Here is a 19,534-nt window from a genome sequence, read left to right as displayed (position 1 = left end):
ATCCTTCCTGGAAATGTATAAATAAATTTACAACTGTGTGCTACCACCTCTGTCAGTGCTGTGTGATCCGCATGTATAGCATTTTTTACATGGGGAATCCACAACACATATGGCTTTTGCTGCAATATACGGCAGATTTCACCCGACTACATTAAAAAGAGTGAAATTGCAACGAAAATCTATAACAGAAATTGATATTCTACAGATTTAATAACCTGTTCAAATTCTGCAGCACGTGGAAGACATTTAATATAATCTGATCTATGTGGCTTGTACTGTAGGTTTTACCTGCGCAGAATCTCAGGTAACATCCACAGAAATTCTGAACTGTGCAGATTTGGTTTAAAATACACGGCGTAGTGCGCCGCTCCTTTAGACACATATACACGTGTCCGAGTGCGGTGCTTCAAAACAGAGCCCATTGATTGCAATGGGTGCCTATATACGCGCGCTACCCATTGAAATCAATCGGAGGCTTTTTTACCTATTGATTTCAATGGGTAGCACGTGTATATCGGCACCCATTGAAATCAATGGGCTCTGCTTTGAAGAGCCGCGCTCGGACACGTGTATACATGTCTAAAGGAGTGGAGCGCTACGCCATGTGAAGGCACATGTACATAGGGAAGTTGGGCAAGTTAGCTTTTGATTGGCCACCAGTTATCTCAGACTTAAAGGGGTTGGCCTCTTTCAGACCAATATTAAGAGAGAAATGTTATTGTTTGTATAATAAAAAGTTGTGTAATTTTCCAATTTACTTTCTTTATCAATTCCTCACAGTTTTCTAGATTTTGGCTTGCTGGCATTCATTCTGCTACTTCTAGAGGATAAAACTCTGACCATGGTCATGTCATTTACAGTCCATGGTCATGTGATTTACGGTCCATGGTCATGTGATGAGCACACCAGGCAGATGTCTGATACTGTGCTGTGACTATAACTAGCGGCACCTGTGTGCTCATCACATGACCATGGACCGTAAATCACATGAGCATGGTCAGAGTTAGAAGTCACAGAATGAATGACAGCAAGCCGAAATCTAGAAAACCATGAGGAATTGAGGCAGAAAATATATTGGAAAATTGTGTAACTTTTTATTATACGAACAATGACATTTGTCTCTCAATATTGGTCTGAAAGTAGACAACCCCTTTAAGTGTCACTAATACGTTCTGCCTTATGTTATCTATACATCTATTTGTCTATACAAGTAACAAGCGCCAGATGTTTGGCCATGCTACATCTATTTCATTTATTTCATTACCCCATAAGACATAGCTTTGCAGTGACTGTTGCGCTACAGTGTAGTTGTGCATTAGTAATTCCTTAGGGGGCGCTGTGCCAGTGATGCTCCTATCTCCCTATCTCATATTAATCTATCCATTCCAGTATACTAGTAAGTTTTGTTGACTGCTTTATGAACAGACCCTACCCCCAATGTAATGTAATTGCAAGAGTATATAAGTCTGATGTAAATTATAATTTCACTATTGCCAGCTGTGCATGTGTAAGTAAATATGATTTATTATTAAACAGCCTGGTAAGCAGATAATTCAGGCAGCGTGCTGCTATAATCTACCCCCAGCTGTGGGTAAAACCGTGCTGCAGAGCCGTACAGCCGCTCTATAGTCACTTGTGTGTTTGTAGCTTTGTATGGAGCCAGTGGACATCCAGTACTCTGTATAGAGATGCCAAGCAGATTTCTAGTGTTTGCAGTGTGTAATAGTTTACATATGTAACACTTGGCTGTACTTTTTATTTTGTGCGCCTATTAGCTGTGTATGGATACTTTCTGGTGTATAATATTGCCTACTGGCTTCACAGTACCGTATACTATTCGGAAATTCCTCTAAATACAATAATGTTCTGGAACTTGGAAATATTTTATTAACTTAAGGCCACAAATCTGATCGGTACCGAAGTGCCCAAAATAACAGAAAAAAGAGCTAAATAATACTGTATTGGAAACTGAGGAATTTTTTGCCCACCAAGATCAGGATTCTGATACCATTGTGAACAGTGCCTTACTTCCATGAATACAATATTGTCGAAGTTTTTGTGACATGGGTCAGCAATACCCCTTGATCCAGGTTCCTTGGTAAGGTTAAAATCCGACAGCATTGCACATGATACCAAATTTCAGATTTTGTTACCACTATTTCTTTTCTTTTTACATTTTAAGCACCCATCTCATGCAGGCAAACTTATTTTTTGTCTTCTTACAGGAACCCTTTACTACATTTTTACTTAATGCCAATGATGGCAAGTTTGATCACCCGGACCGAACATTCTCTGCCGTGGCAAGATCATGGAGGAACTGCCAAAGAGACACATCCGATGTAAAGGTATGGAGCAAGTGTTCTACTATATACATTATGTGCCATAGAGAATATACCAAAGCATGGTGAATATGCTAAATCTATTTTTTGGGTTACTTGTTAACTCCTCATGTGATATCATGTGGTTATAATATGTTACTAATATCCAATTGGTGGGACCACTTGGACACTACTGAACACTAGAACAGATGCCAATACACCTTGAGTATAATGGCCTAACCTACAGATACCTGGAAAAAAGCCATGTGGTGCTGACAGAAGGCAAAGTAACATGGAATACTTACAGTCTAGTTATGACTTACTTTCTTATTGCATGCAACATCTTGTGATGGAACGTGAGGACACACCACTGAAGTTAATGCAATACGTACATCATGATTTAATTCAATATAACATCGCAGGAGATCACATACATAAAATCACGCTTTTTTTTCAACAAGTGCTTTTATATAGGTTATGAAAGAAGCTTTTTTTGATTAAAAAATTTTTTTACATTTGTACACTTGCAATTTCATGCTAATGCATATGAGTTTATTATGTACATTAGTACAATAAGTATACATAATTTATCACCATGGAGCATTGGCTTTAAAGGGAACATGTCACAATAAAAATACTATTGTATTATACTGCATAGGTTGCTATGGGACATTATACTGTGTGGAAGGGCCACTGTGGGACAATATACTGTATGAAGGAGCTACTATGGGACATTATACTGTATGGAGGGGCCACTATGTGAAATTATACTATGTGGATGAGCCACTATGGGACATTATACTATTTGGAAGGGCCACTATGGGACATTTGTACTGTGTAGGAGGCTGCTATGGGGCTATATATTGTATGGAGGCCACCATGGGACATTTGTACTGTGTAGAAGCCACTTTAGGACATTATACTACGTGGGAGCCACTATGGGACATTATACTATTTGGAGGGGCCACTCTGTAACATTATACTGTGTAAAAGGCCACTATGGGATATTATACTACATGGGAGCCACTATGGGACATTATACTGTGTAGAAGGCCTCTATAGGACATTATATTACGTGTGAGCCACTATGGAACATTTGTACTGTGTAGGAGGCTGCTATGTGACATTATACTGTGTGGAGGCCACCATGGGACATTATACTGTGTAGAAGGCCTCTATAGGACATTATATTACGTGTGAGCCACTGTGGGACATTTGTACTGTGTAGGAGGCTGCTATGGGACATTATACTGTGTGGAGGCCACCATGGGACATTTGTACTGTGTAGAAGCCATTTTGGGACATTATACTACGTGGGAGCCACTATGGGACATTATACTATTTGGAGGGGCCACTCTGTAACATTATACTGTGTAAAAGGCCACTATGGGATATTATACTACATGGGAGCCACTATGGGACATTATACTGTGTAGAAGGCCTCTATAGGACATTATATTACGTGTGAGCCACTATGGGACATTTGTACTGTGTAGGAGGCTGCTATGGGACATTATACTGTGTGGAGGCCACCATGGGACATTTGTATTGTGTTGGACATTATACTTATTTCATAGAAGGTCACTATGAGACATTATTATACTGTCTTGGAGCCAATGTGGAACACTATACCATGTGGAGGGGCAGCTGTGGGACATTATGCTGCACAAAAGGCCACTATTGGACATTATACTGCGAGGAGGGCCCCTATGGGACAGTATTCTGTTACAGGGATTTTTGGCTTGAGTGCCAGGGAAGGTGGACGCTTTCTGAACAGCCAGGTCCATGGCACCTTTCATAAACCCCTGTTTCTAAGTATCGAAAAGGCAAAAATAAAATGAATGAATGACGAGTTGTACTGAATCTTTTCTCACACATATATTTTTCAGTCTGCTCTGCTCCTCCTGCTCTGTAACCTGCTGCCTGCCGGTTGAGCTGCATTTTGAAGGCGTCAGGTCCTTTTTAAGGATATCCTCAAAGCATGGCCTACAGGTTCGCCAAGTAATGGGCCTAGATTATTTATCTGTCCTTTCAGTCAGGAAACAGCCAATCACAGTACAGCTTTCATTTTTCCACAGCCTCTTGTAAGATGAAAGCTAAGCATTGATTGCTTGCTTTGAGTATATGAGGCCTACTGGGGTAAAGCCAGGCCACAATGGCCACCACTGTGCATTCTGAACATTTTGCTGGCCAGTGATGTCAGGACGGACAGATAGTTAAATAAACGCCAGCTCCTAAATATCATCATTTTCCGTCACCGAAGCACATGCCGTAAATCTGTTAGCATGTCATTGGCAGCCCCATAATGCGGCCTTTCATTTATCCCCATAAAGTGATCGGTCAGGAAGTTGTTATCGCGGTGAACATCTGTACGATGAATAATTTCGAGGGCTGTCTAGAAATTCAGCAAGAATTATTGTAGCTGCTTAAAACAATTGATGTTTGTTTGATGTCGAGTGCTAAAGGTTTTTCTGCTTCTATTAAAATTTCTGCTCTAATTTAGATCAAATGTTTGTGTGACTGATGCAGAAAAAAAAAATCCCCAATAAATTTTGCTTTCCTGCTGCTAACTCAATATTTGGTCTAGTCCATAAAACACAGCAGGAATTGGATTTGACCTTAAAGTGTCATATTGTAGCGGCTCAGCCAGCACCGCGCTCGCACTGCCCGGGGCAATTAATAAAGCATTAATGACAAGATCCATTTAAAATGTGGGTTCTCTGTCCTCAGCCGCAGCTTTTACCTCACTTGCCTGGGGATATTATGCAACAACGCACATTAGATTAATCCAGCGAGCACACGGCACGAAGAATCTGATGGAGAATCCCCGTTATTGCTCTCTTTGCAAGTCATACACGTTTATTGTTAGCCATGATAAAAAGCAAACATTCATTTTCATCAATTGTCATTACATTTATATTGTCTCGGTGTGTGATTTACGCCTGACGTCTAATAGCGTTTACGTTTTCTATCAAAAACATGGGAGGTATTCTTGCTTGCAAAAACCCCCGTAAAGCATTTTGCCTACACAAGAGATAAACACCATGAATATTTCATGCGCATCAACATGCCAAACATTAAACGCCGGCTGCAGAGGAGTCTAAGAAGTACCCAATGGGGTCTTTCCAGAGGGATGTATTTTATATTGTTACTATGGTTACATTGGATTGCTGTAAGTTCATTCCACCATTTTTTATAAATGTCTGCAAGCCACGAGATGCGTATTGGTACCAGACATGGTACCAGACATGTCTAGATTCCGATATACACTCACCGGCCACTTTATTAGGTACACCATGCTAGTAACGGGTTGCCTTTTGCCTTCAGAACTGCCTCAATTCTTCGTGGCATAGATTCAACAAGGTGCTGGAAGCATTCCTCAGAGATTTTGGTCCATATTGACATGATGGCATCACACAGTTGCCGCAGATTTGTCGGCTGCACATCCATGATGCGAATCTCCCGTTCCACCACATCCCAAAGATGCTCTATTGGATTGAGATCTGGTGACTGTGGAGGCCATTGGAGTACAGTGAACTCATTGTCATGTTCAAGAAACCAGTCTGAGATGATTCCAGCTTTATGACATGGCGCATTATCCTGCTGAAAGTAGCCATCAGTTGTTGGGTACATTGTGGTCATAAAGGGATGGACATGGTCAGCAACAATACTCAGGTAGGCTTTGGCGTTGCAACGATGCTCAATTGGTACCAAGGGGCCCAAAGAGTGCCAAGAAAATATTCCCCACACCATGACACCACCACCACCAACCTGAACCCTTGATACAAGGCAGGATCGATCCATGCTTTCATGTTGTTGACGCCAAATTCTGACCCTACCATCCGAATGTCGCAGCAGAAATCGAGACTCATCAGACCAGGCAACGTTTTTCCAATCTTCAATTGTCCAATTTCGATGAGCTTGTGCAAATTGTAGCCTCAGTTTCCTGTTCTTAGCTGAAAGGAGTGGCACCCGGTGTGGTCTTCTGCTGCTGTAGCCCATCTGCCTCAAAGTTGGACGTACTGTGCGGCGTTCAGAGATGCTCTTCTGGCTACCTTGGTTGTAACGGGTGGCTATTTGAGTCACTGTTGCCTTTCTATCAGCTCGAACCAGCCTGGCCTTTCTCCTCTGGCATCAACAACGCATTTCCGCCCACAGAACTGCCGCTCACTGGATGTTTTTTCTTTTTCGGACCATTCTTTGTAAACCCTAGAGATGGTTGTGCGTGAAAATCCCAGTAGATCAGCAGTTTCTGAAATACTCAGACCAGCCCTTCTGGCACCAACAACCATGCCACGTTCAAAGGCACTCAAATCACCTTTCTTTCCCATACTGATGCTCGGTTTGAACTGCAGGAGATTGTCTTGACCATGTCTACATGCCTAAATGCACTGAGTTGCCGCCATGTGATTGGCTGATTAGAAATTAAGTGTTAACGAGCAGTTGGACAGGTGTACCTAATAAAGTGGCCGGTGAGTGTATATTCAATATTGTCAGTATTTGTCATATTGTAAACCATGCTTATGGCCATAGCTGAGGCTTCCATACTGAGCCACACAGATGAGGGTCGCAAGCCACATGTGGCTCCCAAGCTAGTCACTGGGGACCATGGAACTGTTCCATAACTCAAGACTGATGATCTTACAAATTTAATAAGTTGTAGACGTCAGATCCTAAAGCTGGCCATTCACAGTGCATGTCTATCAAATAAACCAGTCAATTTTGAAAGGTCTGATCAACTATCCCTTCCAACTTTCCTCTGATGGCAAATGTCAGGGAATGACAAGGCATTTCTATAACCAAATGATCATACTATGAATTTCCATATCTTCAGCATGCTTGTTTTAATGCATGGAAGTCTTCAGCTATATGTGGATAACCTCATCCATATGTACTATATTGTAATTTTCTGTAGATTTGTGTTTTGTGGAATCTGCTATGTCTGAAATTACTCTGAGTTTTCATCAATAACACAGTGTAGTTACAGTTCTTATGTAATAGGAAAGCTACTGTTCAACCCCTTTATATGAGGACCAGTAAACCTGAACAGAAATTGCAATTTTCCATTTGTGAATCTGTATAAATTCGATGGTTTACCAGTACAGTGTTATGATAATACACATACGAGCCAGTGGGGAATTGTGAGCTATATACTTTTGCCTTGAAAATTAATTAGAAAACCATTTTACGACAGTCTGGAGGTCTTTGACAAACCCTGACTATGTTAATAGCCTCACGCGGCAACAGAGTCTGCAAAAAACCCTTAGGCAAATAGAGAGGAACTCTGCAAATAGATTATAAATATTCTACTATTTTGTTTTGACAGTTCTGGAACATGCACGTGTTTCTCCATAGTAACAGACTACAAACACATCTTGTGTAGTCTGATCCTGCAGTCATACCCATTGCATGTCCCTCGCTGCTTCCTAACAGCTCTGACAACATCTTATCTCCCCGACTACAAAAGGATCAGGCACTTCAGAACCAACTGCCTGATCCTTATCTCTGCCGACACATGCCTTTGGAGGAAAGTTGGGTGGTTCTTAAATACATTAGATGATTGTATGGTTCTGGGTTCAGCTGAAAATCATCCAATGTGTATCGGCTGCTGAAAGGTTGAATTAGGACACTAAACCACCTACAGATCCTTATGGACCAAGGATTTAGTTTTCCCAAACTGCCCTGTTATAATGTGATCTGCTTGCCTAGAGAAGAGTTTGATACGTCTCATCAGACTTCTCTCTGGTGCTCCCTGCACCTGTGCTGTTTTGACAGGGGCGTAACTATTGGGGTAGCAGCAGTAGCGGCTGTCACAGGGCCCAGGACATGTCAAAAGTTCACCACGGGGGCCCCGCCATTCCCAGTTACGCCACTGCACAATTGTTCACTACACATTCCCCGAGCTCCAGCACATGCACACTGAAACCTAGAAGTACTCCTCTGGCTTCACTCAATTATTGCGCCGGCACAGAGAGTTCTTTCAGTAGAAGTTTGCAAGTTTTATATCAGGGTGATTTGGGACACTGAGGGTATGTTCACGCTGAATTATTTGCAGGCGGTTTTTGATGCGGAATCCGCCTGCAAAAATGGCTCCCATTGACTTCAATGGGAGCCACTCGCTTTTTTTTCCCGCTAGCTAGTAGTGGAAAAAAAGAAGCGGCATGCCCTATCTTGCCGCGGATTCCGCAACTCAAGACACGCTCCTGTTTAGGCCCATTAATTTGGGCCTAATCATGACCGGGATGCGGCAACAGAATGCCGATGCACCGTATCAGCATCCCATCACGCCAAAAAACCACACAGTAGAAAACTTTTCCACCATGTGAACGAGCCCTAAAACTTGGTCTATAAGAACCTGTGGGTAGTTTATTGTCCCAAATCATCCTGACAAATTCCCTGCAGGAGCTGTAGCATATTTACAGTCAAGAATATCTGCAGAATTGAAATTGGATTCATTGAAACAACAAAACACATTTTGCAATCCAAATTTATTAAAATGTAGTCCTTTCTTGGTTAAGAAGAAAAATTTGTTTGAACAAATTTTTAATTCTAAAAAAAAAAAAAAATAATAATCCCTTTTTTTTTTTTTTTTTTTTTTTTTTTTAATACATAAGACTGTCCAATTCTGCTCTACTTCTTTAAGGAGGAAAGTCTCCGATATATTTCACATATTTTTCCTAACTCCTTATTGGTAATGAAAAGAATATGGAAGAAGAATAATCGCTGATAGAATGACCTTTCAGGAAACAAGTCACCCGGAAACGACCTTAGCTTGGTCAGCCGGCTGAAGGCTTTTCCTCTCCCTGCCCCCTCCCTCGCTCGCCTGTAACAGATGACATCTAAAGAACCTACTGTTGAGCATTAATCTGGCCTGAAGCCTCTGAAAATTGTTATATTACTTTCTGGATATTATTTGTCGCTGCTTGAAGAGGTAGTTGTGACAAGATGTCATTAAGGTGATATAGTGTAAATTAATACAGTTAATGGAGATGACCAGGTCTGACTTACTGACCCATAGTACGTCTCATTCCAACTTAATAGATGCCTAGGGATCAAGTTTTGAAGAAAATAAATATGGCAGCCATAAAGCCTCCGCGTGATAGATGGTTTAGAGAGTGAAAACCACCTCCTTAGGATTTCATTTCATAGAGCGGCCATAAAAACAGTAGGCTTTTGTAGCAAGATGTATTAAAATGAAATGTCAGCTTTGATTCAGGGGGTATACAGTTTTGATAGTGTTAATAGTCGTCTTTTATCACTCAGAGACGTTCTTGAAAGTCTCTTTAATTTTTCAACAGCTTGGGCCTGTCACACGCCTGTAAATAAGAAATGTGCTGGGGATGTGCCTCGTCCATAGCGCTCGCTGCTCTCGGCTGGGTTATGGGGCTTTATTAAAGCTGTATCTGGATCACATTTACACATGTGACATGTCACTTATCAGGTGTTTTATAGCCACAGTGCTACCTCCGCCCTCCCATCCATATTTTTCTTGTGGTGTCTCACAGTACACCCTATAGGCTTGCTTAAAGGGTGAATTCTTCATCTTTTAAGAACTTTTAAAGGGAAAGTATCACAATAGTGATAATTCTTTATTATTTCTCCTACTTGTGTAGCACCAACATATTTGGCAGTGCTTTTACTGTCTAATTTAGAGCTAAAAGTTCCCTATCGATATGTCTTTGGCATGTGGGAGAAAGCCAGAATATGCGGAGGAAACCCATGAAAACATAGGGTGAACAAACAAACTCTTTCAGATGTTGTCTGACGCCCAGTTCACATCTGTGTTCAGTATTCCATTTGGTAAGTCCGGTTGGGGACCGAATACCAAACGCATTAAAAAGGGGAGAGCAATGAAACTACACAGACCCCATAGACTATAATGGGGTCCATGTGTTTTCCGCACTGTGTCCACACAAATCGTACGGAGACAAAAGTACTTCAAGCAGCACTTTTGTCTCCGCATGATTAGTTCGGACACCGGGTGGAAATTGCATAGGACTTCATTATAATCTATGGGGTCCATGTGGTTTTATTGCTCACCGCTTTTTCACGTGTTCGGTATTCTGTTCGGCGGTTCCCCAAGTGGACTCCCCAAACAGAATACCGAACACAGATGTGAACTGGGCCTAAGGTGTCCGGACTCTAGCCTGATACTTTTTACCTACACTGCTTATTATTAGAATGTCTCTATATTGGTCATGTTTCATGTCCAGTTTGAGACTACTTGACATTAGTTGTTTTTTGTTTTTTTTTATGAAATGCTTCGCAAATTTGTGTGTCATTCCTGCGCAGAGGCCATGCTAATCTTCTCTGTATCAATCCAATTTTTTTAGCATATGTGCTGCCATAGTGAGCACACATTACCTTAAAGTTGATAATGTCTGTATATTTTGCTGCAGCCTATGCTTAACATAGACCCTAGCAGTCACATGTGAAGCTTTTTAGTCACTTATAAATTATTAGGGTAAGTAAACCCTTTGGTTTTCCATTATACCCAAAAGGAGGGATTAAGACTGCAGTGATAATATTCTTGCCTAATTGTAAAACAGACACTTCGTTCAGCTTAGTGAATTTATTGTCTTTATCCCTAGGACAATACATAAATTGTATATGACTGACAGAGATTGCCAAGTACAGCGCTTGAATTTGGCCACCACATAGACTTTGATTGGGGCAGTCATGCACATGCTTAGCCACCACTCCATTAATAGGTGGAATCAGAGCTTTTGTTCTAATGATCAATGCAAGTCCCCTTAACTGGGCCTTTACCTATGTAACAGTCCCCTTTTCTAAAATCCTACTATGTTGATCTAGAAGTAGGCAAAAGAACCAATGTGGTGGAAACCAGTTGCTACTATTAGGAGGAAAAAAGGCCTTCCCAACTCTAAATATGGCAATCCTCTTACAGCTCTTTATTGGCGTCCCTTCCCAATAATCCAGTTCCCATAACTTTTTACTTTCAAAAAAAGGCTTCCAGTCCCTTCTCAAACTTGTCAAAGCTCTACAATTTATTAATGTCGGTATACCTCTTTAAAAGACCCAAGCACCTCTTAAAAACCGTTGACTGAATGCACACTCTGCATACAGCAATTCTTCATCATTTCCATTTACACATGCGTAGTCAGCCAAGTATACCAGTGTTTTCTATGGCGAGAGGAGACTAAGCCACTGCCATTAACCTATTTCAGCGGTTTATCTCCCATAAGACCATTAGGTATGCTGAGCTGTGGGTTTGGCCACCACCCTTTTCTCTGGGAACATAAGAAGTTGAAGAGCTTTATAAACATTGCTTTACTTAAAGGGGACTTTTCACCACCTCCAACAAGTCCAGCTCTTTACATCAATTAATAGCTAATACTCCATTGATATTGGCGCAGTTGGAATTTTTTCACTAGCCCCCACCATTCTTGAGCTATCAATGCTGTTAGTTTTGGTGTCTGATATTCTATTGAGGCTCTGTACTGTCAGACAAGGGGTGTGATTCTGAGCTCTGACACTGGCTGCCTCTGATTGGAGCTCTAAATCACGCTCCCTGCCTGGCACTGCCCTTCTGACATTACAGAGCTTAAATAACACATCAGGCACCAAAACTAATGACGCTTGTTGCTCGAGTATGGTGGAAGCTAGAGAGAAACTTCCAACTGTGCTGGAATCAGAAGTTAAGAACTTGATTTTGTGCAGCTGATGAACGGTCCACATTATTATTATTATTATTATTATTATTATTAATAATAATAATTTTCAGTGTTCATAGATGCATTGGGAATTCTACAGGCTTCAGAGCTAAAATCTTGTAGTATTTTCTTTTTTTAATCTGTTCATGTCAAATTTAATGGTTTGCATTCTAGGAAATATATTCTGTATACTGTCCATTGGAAGACGAGGATATCTTCTATAGAGATTAACTTCCAAGTACTATTGACGTAAAACAATACATACACTTTAACATTGGAAAATTGGAACAGTTTTTTCCAGCAATATAATTACCATTTACTGTCCTTCTACTACTAATGGATTTTCTACTAATACATATTCATTAGATTTATTATATTAAAAGATTAAGATTAGGATATGTTTCTATTCTTAATTTTTATAATGGCTGTAGCGCTGGTTATCTGTGTAGAATCGGCCAATGACAGAGATGTTTCTTTTGGATAAACTGATTAAAAATGATCTTTGTCCTAGTCACAGCAGTATCACATACAATACACTGTAAATTGTGATCTGCCTGTGATGTTAAGTCTTGCTTCCCACTATTTGAATTACTGGGTGGTCTCTGTGTTCATTTGCATGTCAGTAACCATCCTACAGTTCATGTGAATAGTCAGTATCTCCTGCCCCCACCTCTAATTAAGCAATTTAATGTGATTGGGTTATTCCTGGTTACATTGACAGTGAATCACTTTCAAGAGACAATAGAGAAGGGTTTTTTTACTTTAATTAAATAAAAACTCCCCCACACAACCCATTTTGTTGAATTTATTTTTTTAAAAAATTAGAAAAAAAAAAACATTATCATGAAAGGAATTTGCCTTCTGTGGTAAGTAAATAGAAACCAATGCTGAATGAACTCAATGAGTTTTTTTTTATTCTGGCGCAGGGGTCCTGGAGATAAGAATTCTGTATGTGCTAGTACAGGGACTCCTAAAGCTACATTAGGGTCCCTGCACTAGCTATGTGACCAGCATTACTATCAGCCAGTTTGAAAATAGGTCAGTGAATTGACTCACTGCCACTTTGACTGGGAGTAACCCTTCACATTGAAGTGTTTGGTAAAGGTGAGCGTCAGGAACTGCCGGTTATTCATATGAATTGCTGGAGGGGTACCGCATTCAGAATAGGTGCTGCCCAGCAATTCATTTGAATTGACAGGCAACTTCTGCACTAATAAGAGGAACGATTGAGGGGCAAAATATCGCACCTGCATTATGCAAACTATGATAGTTAACCCTTCTATATCTGTATATCTAAAAATGATTCCCAGTTATTTCTACTGGAAGCCATGATGCCAGGGTGAACACAGCCTAAAGCTAGTCATAACTATTAGCCCAACACATTGACTCTACCTTGAGAGCACACTACTACTTATAAATATTACATTGCTGTCAGGTAATTTTTAATATATAACATGGTGGGCTCCCAGAATTAGCTTTCCTGGTGGGCCCTAGGCACGCTACATATTTACACGAGATGTCATGCTCTACAGAGTATACTTTCCACGTCTCAGACATGGCTAGATGATCTTATTCTCACGGGTTTACAGTCTCACTATAATTTACACTATATATGACAGCCTGGTTAAGTGGTAACCTTCTCTTACCAAGTGACTTTTAGTGTTGCCAGCTTGTGGTTCTCGTTGTTTCCAGTGTGGCTTTTACATGGCTTAAATGGCTCTCAGATTTCCGGAGCTGGAGGATCATTTTGATCATATTACGCTGCAGACGCACATAATGCTTTTAGGAGCCTTGATCGGTGAATTAATACACGTCTAAAGACTATTGGGGTGGGGAAAGTATGTTGTCAATGTAAATAATAGCATTTTACCATCTTATACCAATTCTTATTTATAATGCAAATTCTCTTGGAGAAATCCTATGTAGGGCTTGTCCAGGCAGCTCAGTGGCTAGCATAATTCACTTGTGGTGCTGGGTTCTGGATTTGTATCTAACCACAGATAACATGAGTATATCAATCTAAAAAAAAGTTTTTGGTTTATAGGCATCTTATGTAATTTGGATGCAGTATTGGTAGGGAAATGACATTTGACATTGTGACACACTGTACGGTTTTAAAAGATATGTTCTATATAAGCAAGGAAAAAGTAGTCAAAAGGTCCTGGAAACAGTGCCACTATTATCCGTGGCCTAATGGTGTTGAGCAGCAATACCAGACACAGGCCATGGATATGGGTGACACTACGTCAGGGAAAAAACAGATTTTTTTTCCTCCACTAATAGCTCCATACTTGTTCGCTGGCTGTGTGTGGTATTGCAGCTTAGCTACATTCATTGAAACCGAACTAAACTGCAATACCAGAAATAACCAGGTATGCTACTATGTTCAGAAGAGAGCAGCCATGTTTTTTTTTTGGGAACAATCATTTTAGTTGTATTTTAATTTAGGTTGTCTAAACTGTGACATATTCTGCTTGCAGCACTTGACCGTCTTTTATTTCTCTTGATGTGTAGGAGCTCATTCCTGAATTCTACTACCTGCCGGAGATGTTTGTTAACAACAATAGCTATAACTTTGGAGTGCGGGATGACAACAATGTGGTCAATGATGTAGATCTCCCGCCATGGGCAAAGAATCCGGAAGACTTTGTTCGTATCAACAGAATGGTAAGAGAGTTTTATAATGTGTATTTTGTTGAGCTGAGAGATCTTACTGCATCCAGATATTGCCATTTATGGACATATTTAATCTCAATTTTTGTTCATATTTACCTTATTTGTCTAAAAGGGTATATAGAACAGATTTAGGGTGGTCACAGAGGTCTAACTTGAATCTCCTGGGCACAATGCAAATTTGCACTATCTATACCACTGATGTCTTCTTATTTTGTAGAGAGGCCTTGGATTCCCCTAAGGTTCCTGCGGCCGTACCAATTGCTACCTCCGCAGCCTGTATAGCTATATCCCAGTTACATGTCAATCATCTAATGTGTATGGGGCCTCCTAACTCTCCTTCATAGATTCAGTCGAGAGAAGATTTTGGGCATATGGAATTTCCAACATATGTTACGCCTTTGCTCTTAGGTTTATAAGACGCCACTAGAAGTGTCTAGTAGAGATGAGTGAATAGTATTCGAAACTCTAGCTTCAAATAACTCACTGTATAGGAATGAATAGAAGTGGACGGCGCTTAACCCCTTGGTGTTCGGCTGTTCCATTCATTCCTATGGGAGCGAGGTATTTGAAGCTAGAGTTTCGAATACTATTCGCTCATCTCTAGTGTCTAGCTGCAACTTGCTTGGCTGTGCACACGTGTATGGGAGGAATAAGGCCAAGTATCTTGTGTATGGTCAGCCCAGAAGTCCCTTCCCTATCCACACTTGTCCTCCAGTAATAAAGAAGCTATAATACATGCACAGAAGTCCATGACCATTGTTATCCCTATTTAATGGATGCATCAATCCTTTCAACATGCCCATCTCACAGGAGATACGCTACCAAGAGAGGCTGGTTGTGTATGGAAGGGTCAGAACAAAACTGAGTGTGCTTGTGTATGGAGGGGTCAGAAGGAATAGTTGTCAGCCAAATAAGTGTTCACTTGACAACTATTGAGGCTGGGGATTCCGCGTGTGCACATTCGTGGCGGCTGCCGCGACGGGTTGCTGCTACAGTGCATGACATCCCGTCGCGGCTTCCCACTCCGGATTAGGCCCAAATGAATGGGTCTAGTCTGGAGGGAGGTGTCGCGAGGTGGATGCCGAGGCTAAATCGGCTGCAGAATCTGCCTGAAGAAACGGCAGCTCGCTTCTTTTTTTGTGCAAGCGGGAACAAACCGCTAGCGGTTACATAGACCTCTATTGTAAGGGGGCGGATTTTGAGGTGGATTCAGCATCAAAATACGCCCCCTATTAGCCCCGTGTGAATGAGCCCTAAGGATTTGACTGAGTGAAAAGAAATTAATATATTTTTTGCTTCCATACCCTGACACCCCCTTTAAGGTGATGTTGCTTTAATCACATTTCATCTTTATATCTTGTTTTATTTTGATTTATGTAACTGGTATGTAAATATCCCTATAGGGTTGTATATAAACCTTTAATGTACCTTATAATATACCAGTAGGTCTGCTAATATTTTACCTGTTGTAATTGCTAAATAATGAGAACATTAGAAAAAAACCACCATCCTTACAAGTGTAGCAGAGCTGAGATGATCATGTGCCCCAATTTAATATGGTAATATAACATTAACACATGACCGTAGGTACACGGTCTAAATTATGTAAACTCAGCGATGCTGAAATAATTAGAAATAAATGACTATATCAGCTCTGCTACATGAAGATCTTCATATCCTTTACTTACAGTATCATATTCTACTACAGTACTGCAGCAATGAGCCCTGACTACTTGATATTGGGTGGAAATATCCAGGATATACATTGGGGGATGTCGTCCTGGTCCCATTTACCCATAAGATCCAGTCTGATTACTGCTGAGTTACTCATGAAACATTAATAAAGCATTGTGTTCAATGCTAACGCGGTTATGCTCTGACCTCAGTGATGTCACAAAGGACAGGAGCAGTAAGTAGTCCCTGATAACATTACCTTAATGCTAGCTTCATCAATCATAATCTAGCGGCGGAGAGAAAGCTTTCACAGATGTGCATCTGCAGCCGTCCTCGGCCCCGCAATCCCTGCAGGCCTGAATTGATGCTGATGGCCAAAAATAGAAGCAACACACAAAGGCAAATTCATCTGCTTTATTAAAATTATGCATGAACAACATTGAAGAGATAGGTGCATATATTGTATGGCCACGGAAATAAAACACATCTCATGCGACTTTTTAATGAATTACTTTGGAATGAATCTTCAGTCTATGGCCATGGTGTTATATGACAACCTGAGAATCCAATAGTTCATTACTGGGAATTGGTTTTGACTATGATCTGGCTGGAAATGACAGATTCTTGAACCAATGTAGACATGGCTTACTCCTCATAGTTGTCACAAGGGGTAATGTCTCTCATTAGGGAGAGACTGGTACAGGGACTTATTCGGCCATGCATGCCCTGTCAAGAATTCGGGGGAAGGAATACGCAAATAAGATCTCATTGGTGAAAAAGAGGAATTTGCTCCTAATGCCACCTATGGGAAGGTAGTTCCCTGTAAGTTAATATCTGGTTTTCAAGGAAACCTAAGGGCATAATCTGCCAAGTCAGTATAACTCCTCCAAAAGAAAGAGGTTCACATCTACAGACGGCTGTTTCGAGGTTGTTGCCTCTTATATCAGTGCATAGAAAGACTGTATAAAAGGTCTAGACGTGGGTCAGAAGGAGTAATGACTCTCATTAGGGAGATACTGGTGTAGGGACTTTCCTTACAATTATGGGTTATTCTAATATGTTTGTCCCCATTGGTACACAGTTGGGATCAGAAAAACATATTATGGAACAGTAAGTGGCCATTCACACTACCGTTGGTGACCATCAGCAGTGTCCGTAGCTATTGTCCGTTACAAGATTTTAGCAACGGACACTAACTGAACCATCAGAAATCTGTTAAAATTTCCATTCATTTCAATGGGATTTATATTGTGTCTGCTTGTGTCCATTTACACCCAAATCCGTTTTTTTCCAGCAGTCAAAAAAAAAATCCTACATGTAGGACTGTGCTGTCCGTTACAGAAAAACGGATGGCAAGTGTCCATTATTTTATTTTTAACATTGAAGTCTATGGGCAACAGACTTTGTGTCCGTTATGATAGGTTTTCTTTTTTTTTTTTTGTTTGTTTGTTTTTTTAATGGACACCTTCATAACGGAATTCAATGGTAGTGTGAACCCTGCCTAAAAATGAGAGTAATGTGCCATCTGGCAGAGGCCAAATGGTCCTAGGGGTTATCTTGAATCGAGAAAAAAAAAAAAAGGGGGGGGGGGGGGTCCTAGAAATTTAGGATATTTAACCATGTGCTGTACCCGATACTGGAATTTGTATTTGGAGTTGCATTACCAGACAACAGCACATGTGTAAGAGGGGCACCGTTTCTGGTGGAGAAATAAAAAAAACAATCCAATTTTTTATGCTATCTAATAATAATAATAATTATTATTATTATTATTATTATTATTATTATTATTATTAATAAAGCCATTAAAAGTTAAGGGAACCTAGGAATCCTTTATTGGAACCCTTCTCCTCCTTTAAGTAGGTTAATTTGCTGAGTTTTGCCCAGATCTAAAAAAGATGTAGGGCACCCTTATTATATACCCTGACTCTAGTCTAACAAATACATTTTCCAATGAGTGTTTCAGTCGACTTCCATAAGATGTAAGAGAATCTCTTGCTTTATCAGGGACATCACTATCAGCACATGCCGATCTGAAACTGACACAAGGTGTTAAAAAAAACCAAACCAAGATCTAAAGTCGCTGATACAGCAAAAACATTATTACACCCAGCCCCTCTAGCCACGAGACCTCTGCCCCCTAATGTACATAATTAGATAAGAGCGCCGCTTTCTGCCGCTTACATGAATCTTTAAAAGTGAGCGAGATATGGGCAAAAATCTCTGAATACATTACTGAGCATCTTCATGCTGACATCAACTGGAATTCTACTACAGACAAAAACTTATTCTCCCTGGATAGTGTGCGAGGATCCAGATTACAGACAGGGTTATAAAACATTGACACCATGATGAATCGTGCCATATCACAAGCTTCACTTCTTACATCTCTTTTTCCTCGTTCGCTCCTTTCTCTCTTTTCCATCTTCTTATTCTCTCTTTATCTTTTCCTCTTGTTCTCTTTCTATGTCTTAAATTTTCATTCTCTTCACTTCTATGCTCTTTTTGTCTGTTTACCTTTTCTTCTTTCCTTCCTTTCTCTTTTTTTTTCTTTTTTTAATATTTTCTCTTGCTATTTTTCTGTCCGTTTTATTCCTCTTTCTTTCTTAATTTTCACTCCTCTCTTTTTCTGTTTTTCTATTTCTCTCTTTCTCATGAGTTTCAGAGAACAAAGCATTGGACATGTTGAAATCCAACATGTCTGATCATTTTTTCTTCTTCAGCTGTAGTCAGAGATGGTTATACAGCCCTCATGCACATTAGATCCTTGGCTGATCCAAATGAAACAAGCAAACTTACTTAAAGAAGCACTCCAGCAAAAACATTTTTCCATCCCTCATCTGACGTGTGTTTCTCCAGGCTTCATTCCTATATTTTGCCCTTATTTCTACAGTCCAGCTTCTCTTCAGTTCCTGATCACACACCATCTTGGCTTTTATACTTCTTTGTCTTTGCACAGCTTTATTTGTGGGGACAGGGCCGCCATCAGGAATTTTGGGGCCCCATACAGCCTAAGTGTCTGCCCCCCCCCCGCCCGCCATTTTAAAACTACCTTATTTTGCGACATACCAATTATGTATTACATTTCCCTTTATTTAGCAGCATTACAAGGCTTCAGATTCTATTTGCAGGTATAATCTGCTACGTGTGACAGCGCCTATAGAGAGCCAACACCATCTATAAGAGCCCTCC

General features: G+C 40.5%; 1 protein-coding gene and 1 non-coding gene across 7 annotated transcripts in view; one reads left to right on the top strand and one right to left on the bottom strand.

The window, feature by feature from the left end:
• NBEA (neurobeachin) overlaps positions 1-19,534 on the top strand; it is a 561,077-nt gene that overhangs the window by 485,160 nt on the left and 56,383 nt on the right. For all 6 annotated transcript variants that reach the window (XM_075265947.1, XM_075265948.1, XM_075265946.1 and 3 more), the window contains 2 exons: positions 2,226-2,345; positions 14,507-14,659. In XM_075265947.1, the coding sequence (XP_075122048.1) occupies positions 2,226-2,345; positions 14,507-14,659 (273 nt within the window). The remainder of the gene's footprint in view (positions 1-2,225; positions 2,346-14,506; positions 14,660-19,534) is intronic.
• Positions 10,566-10,675, bottom strand: LOC142196367 (U6 spliceosomal RNA). The gene has a single exon (XR_012715206.1). It is a non-coding gene; the product is annotated as a U6 spliceosomal RNA (small nuclear RNA).

The sequence above is a fragment of the Leptodactylus fuscus genome, chromosome 2 (assembly GCF_031893055.1).
Source record: "Leptodactylus fuscus isolate aLepFus1 chromosome 2, aLepFus1.hap2, whole genome shotgun sequence".
In the NCBI taxonomy this organism is placed as follows: Eukaryota; Metazoa; Chordata; class Amphibia; order Anura; family Leptodactylidae; genus Leptodactylus; species Leptodactylus fuscus.
The sequence above is the reverse complement of the archived record's forward strand: the minus strand, read 5'-3'. Positions and strand labels throughout refer to the sequence as shown.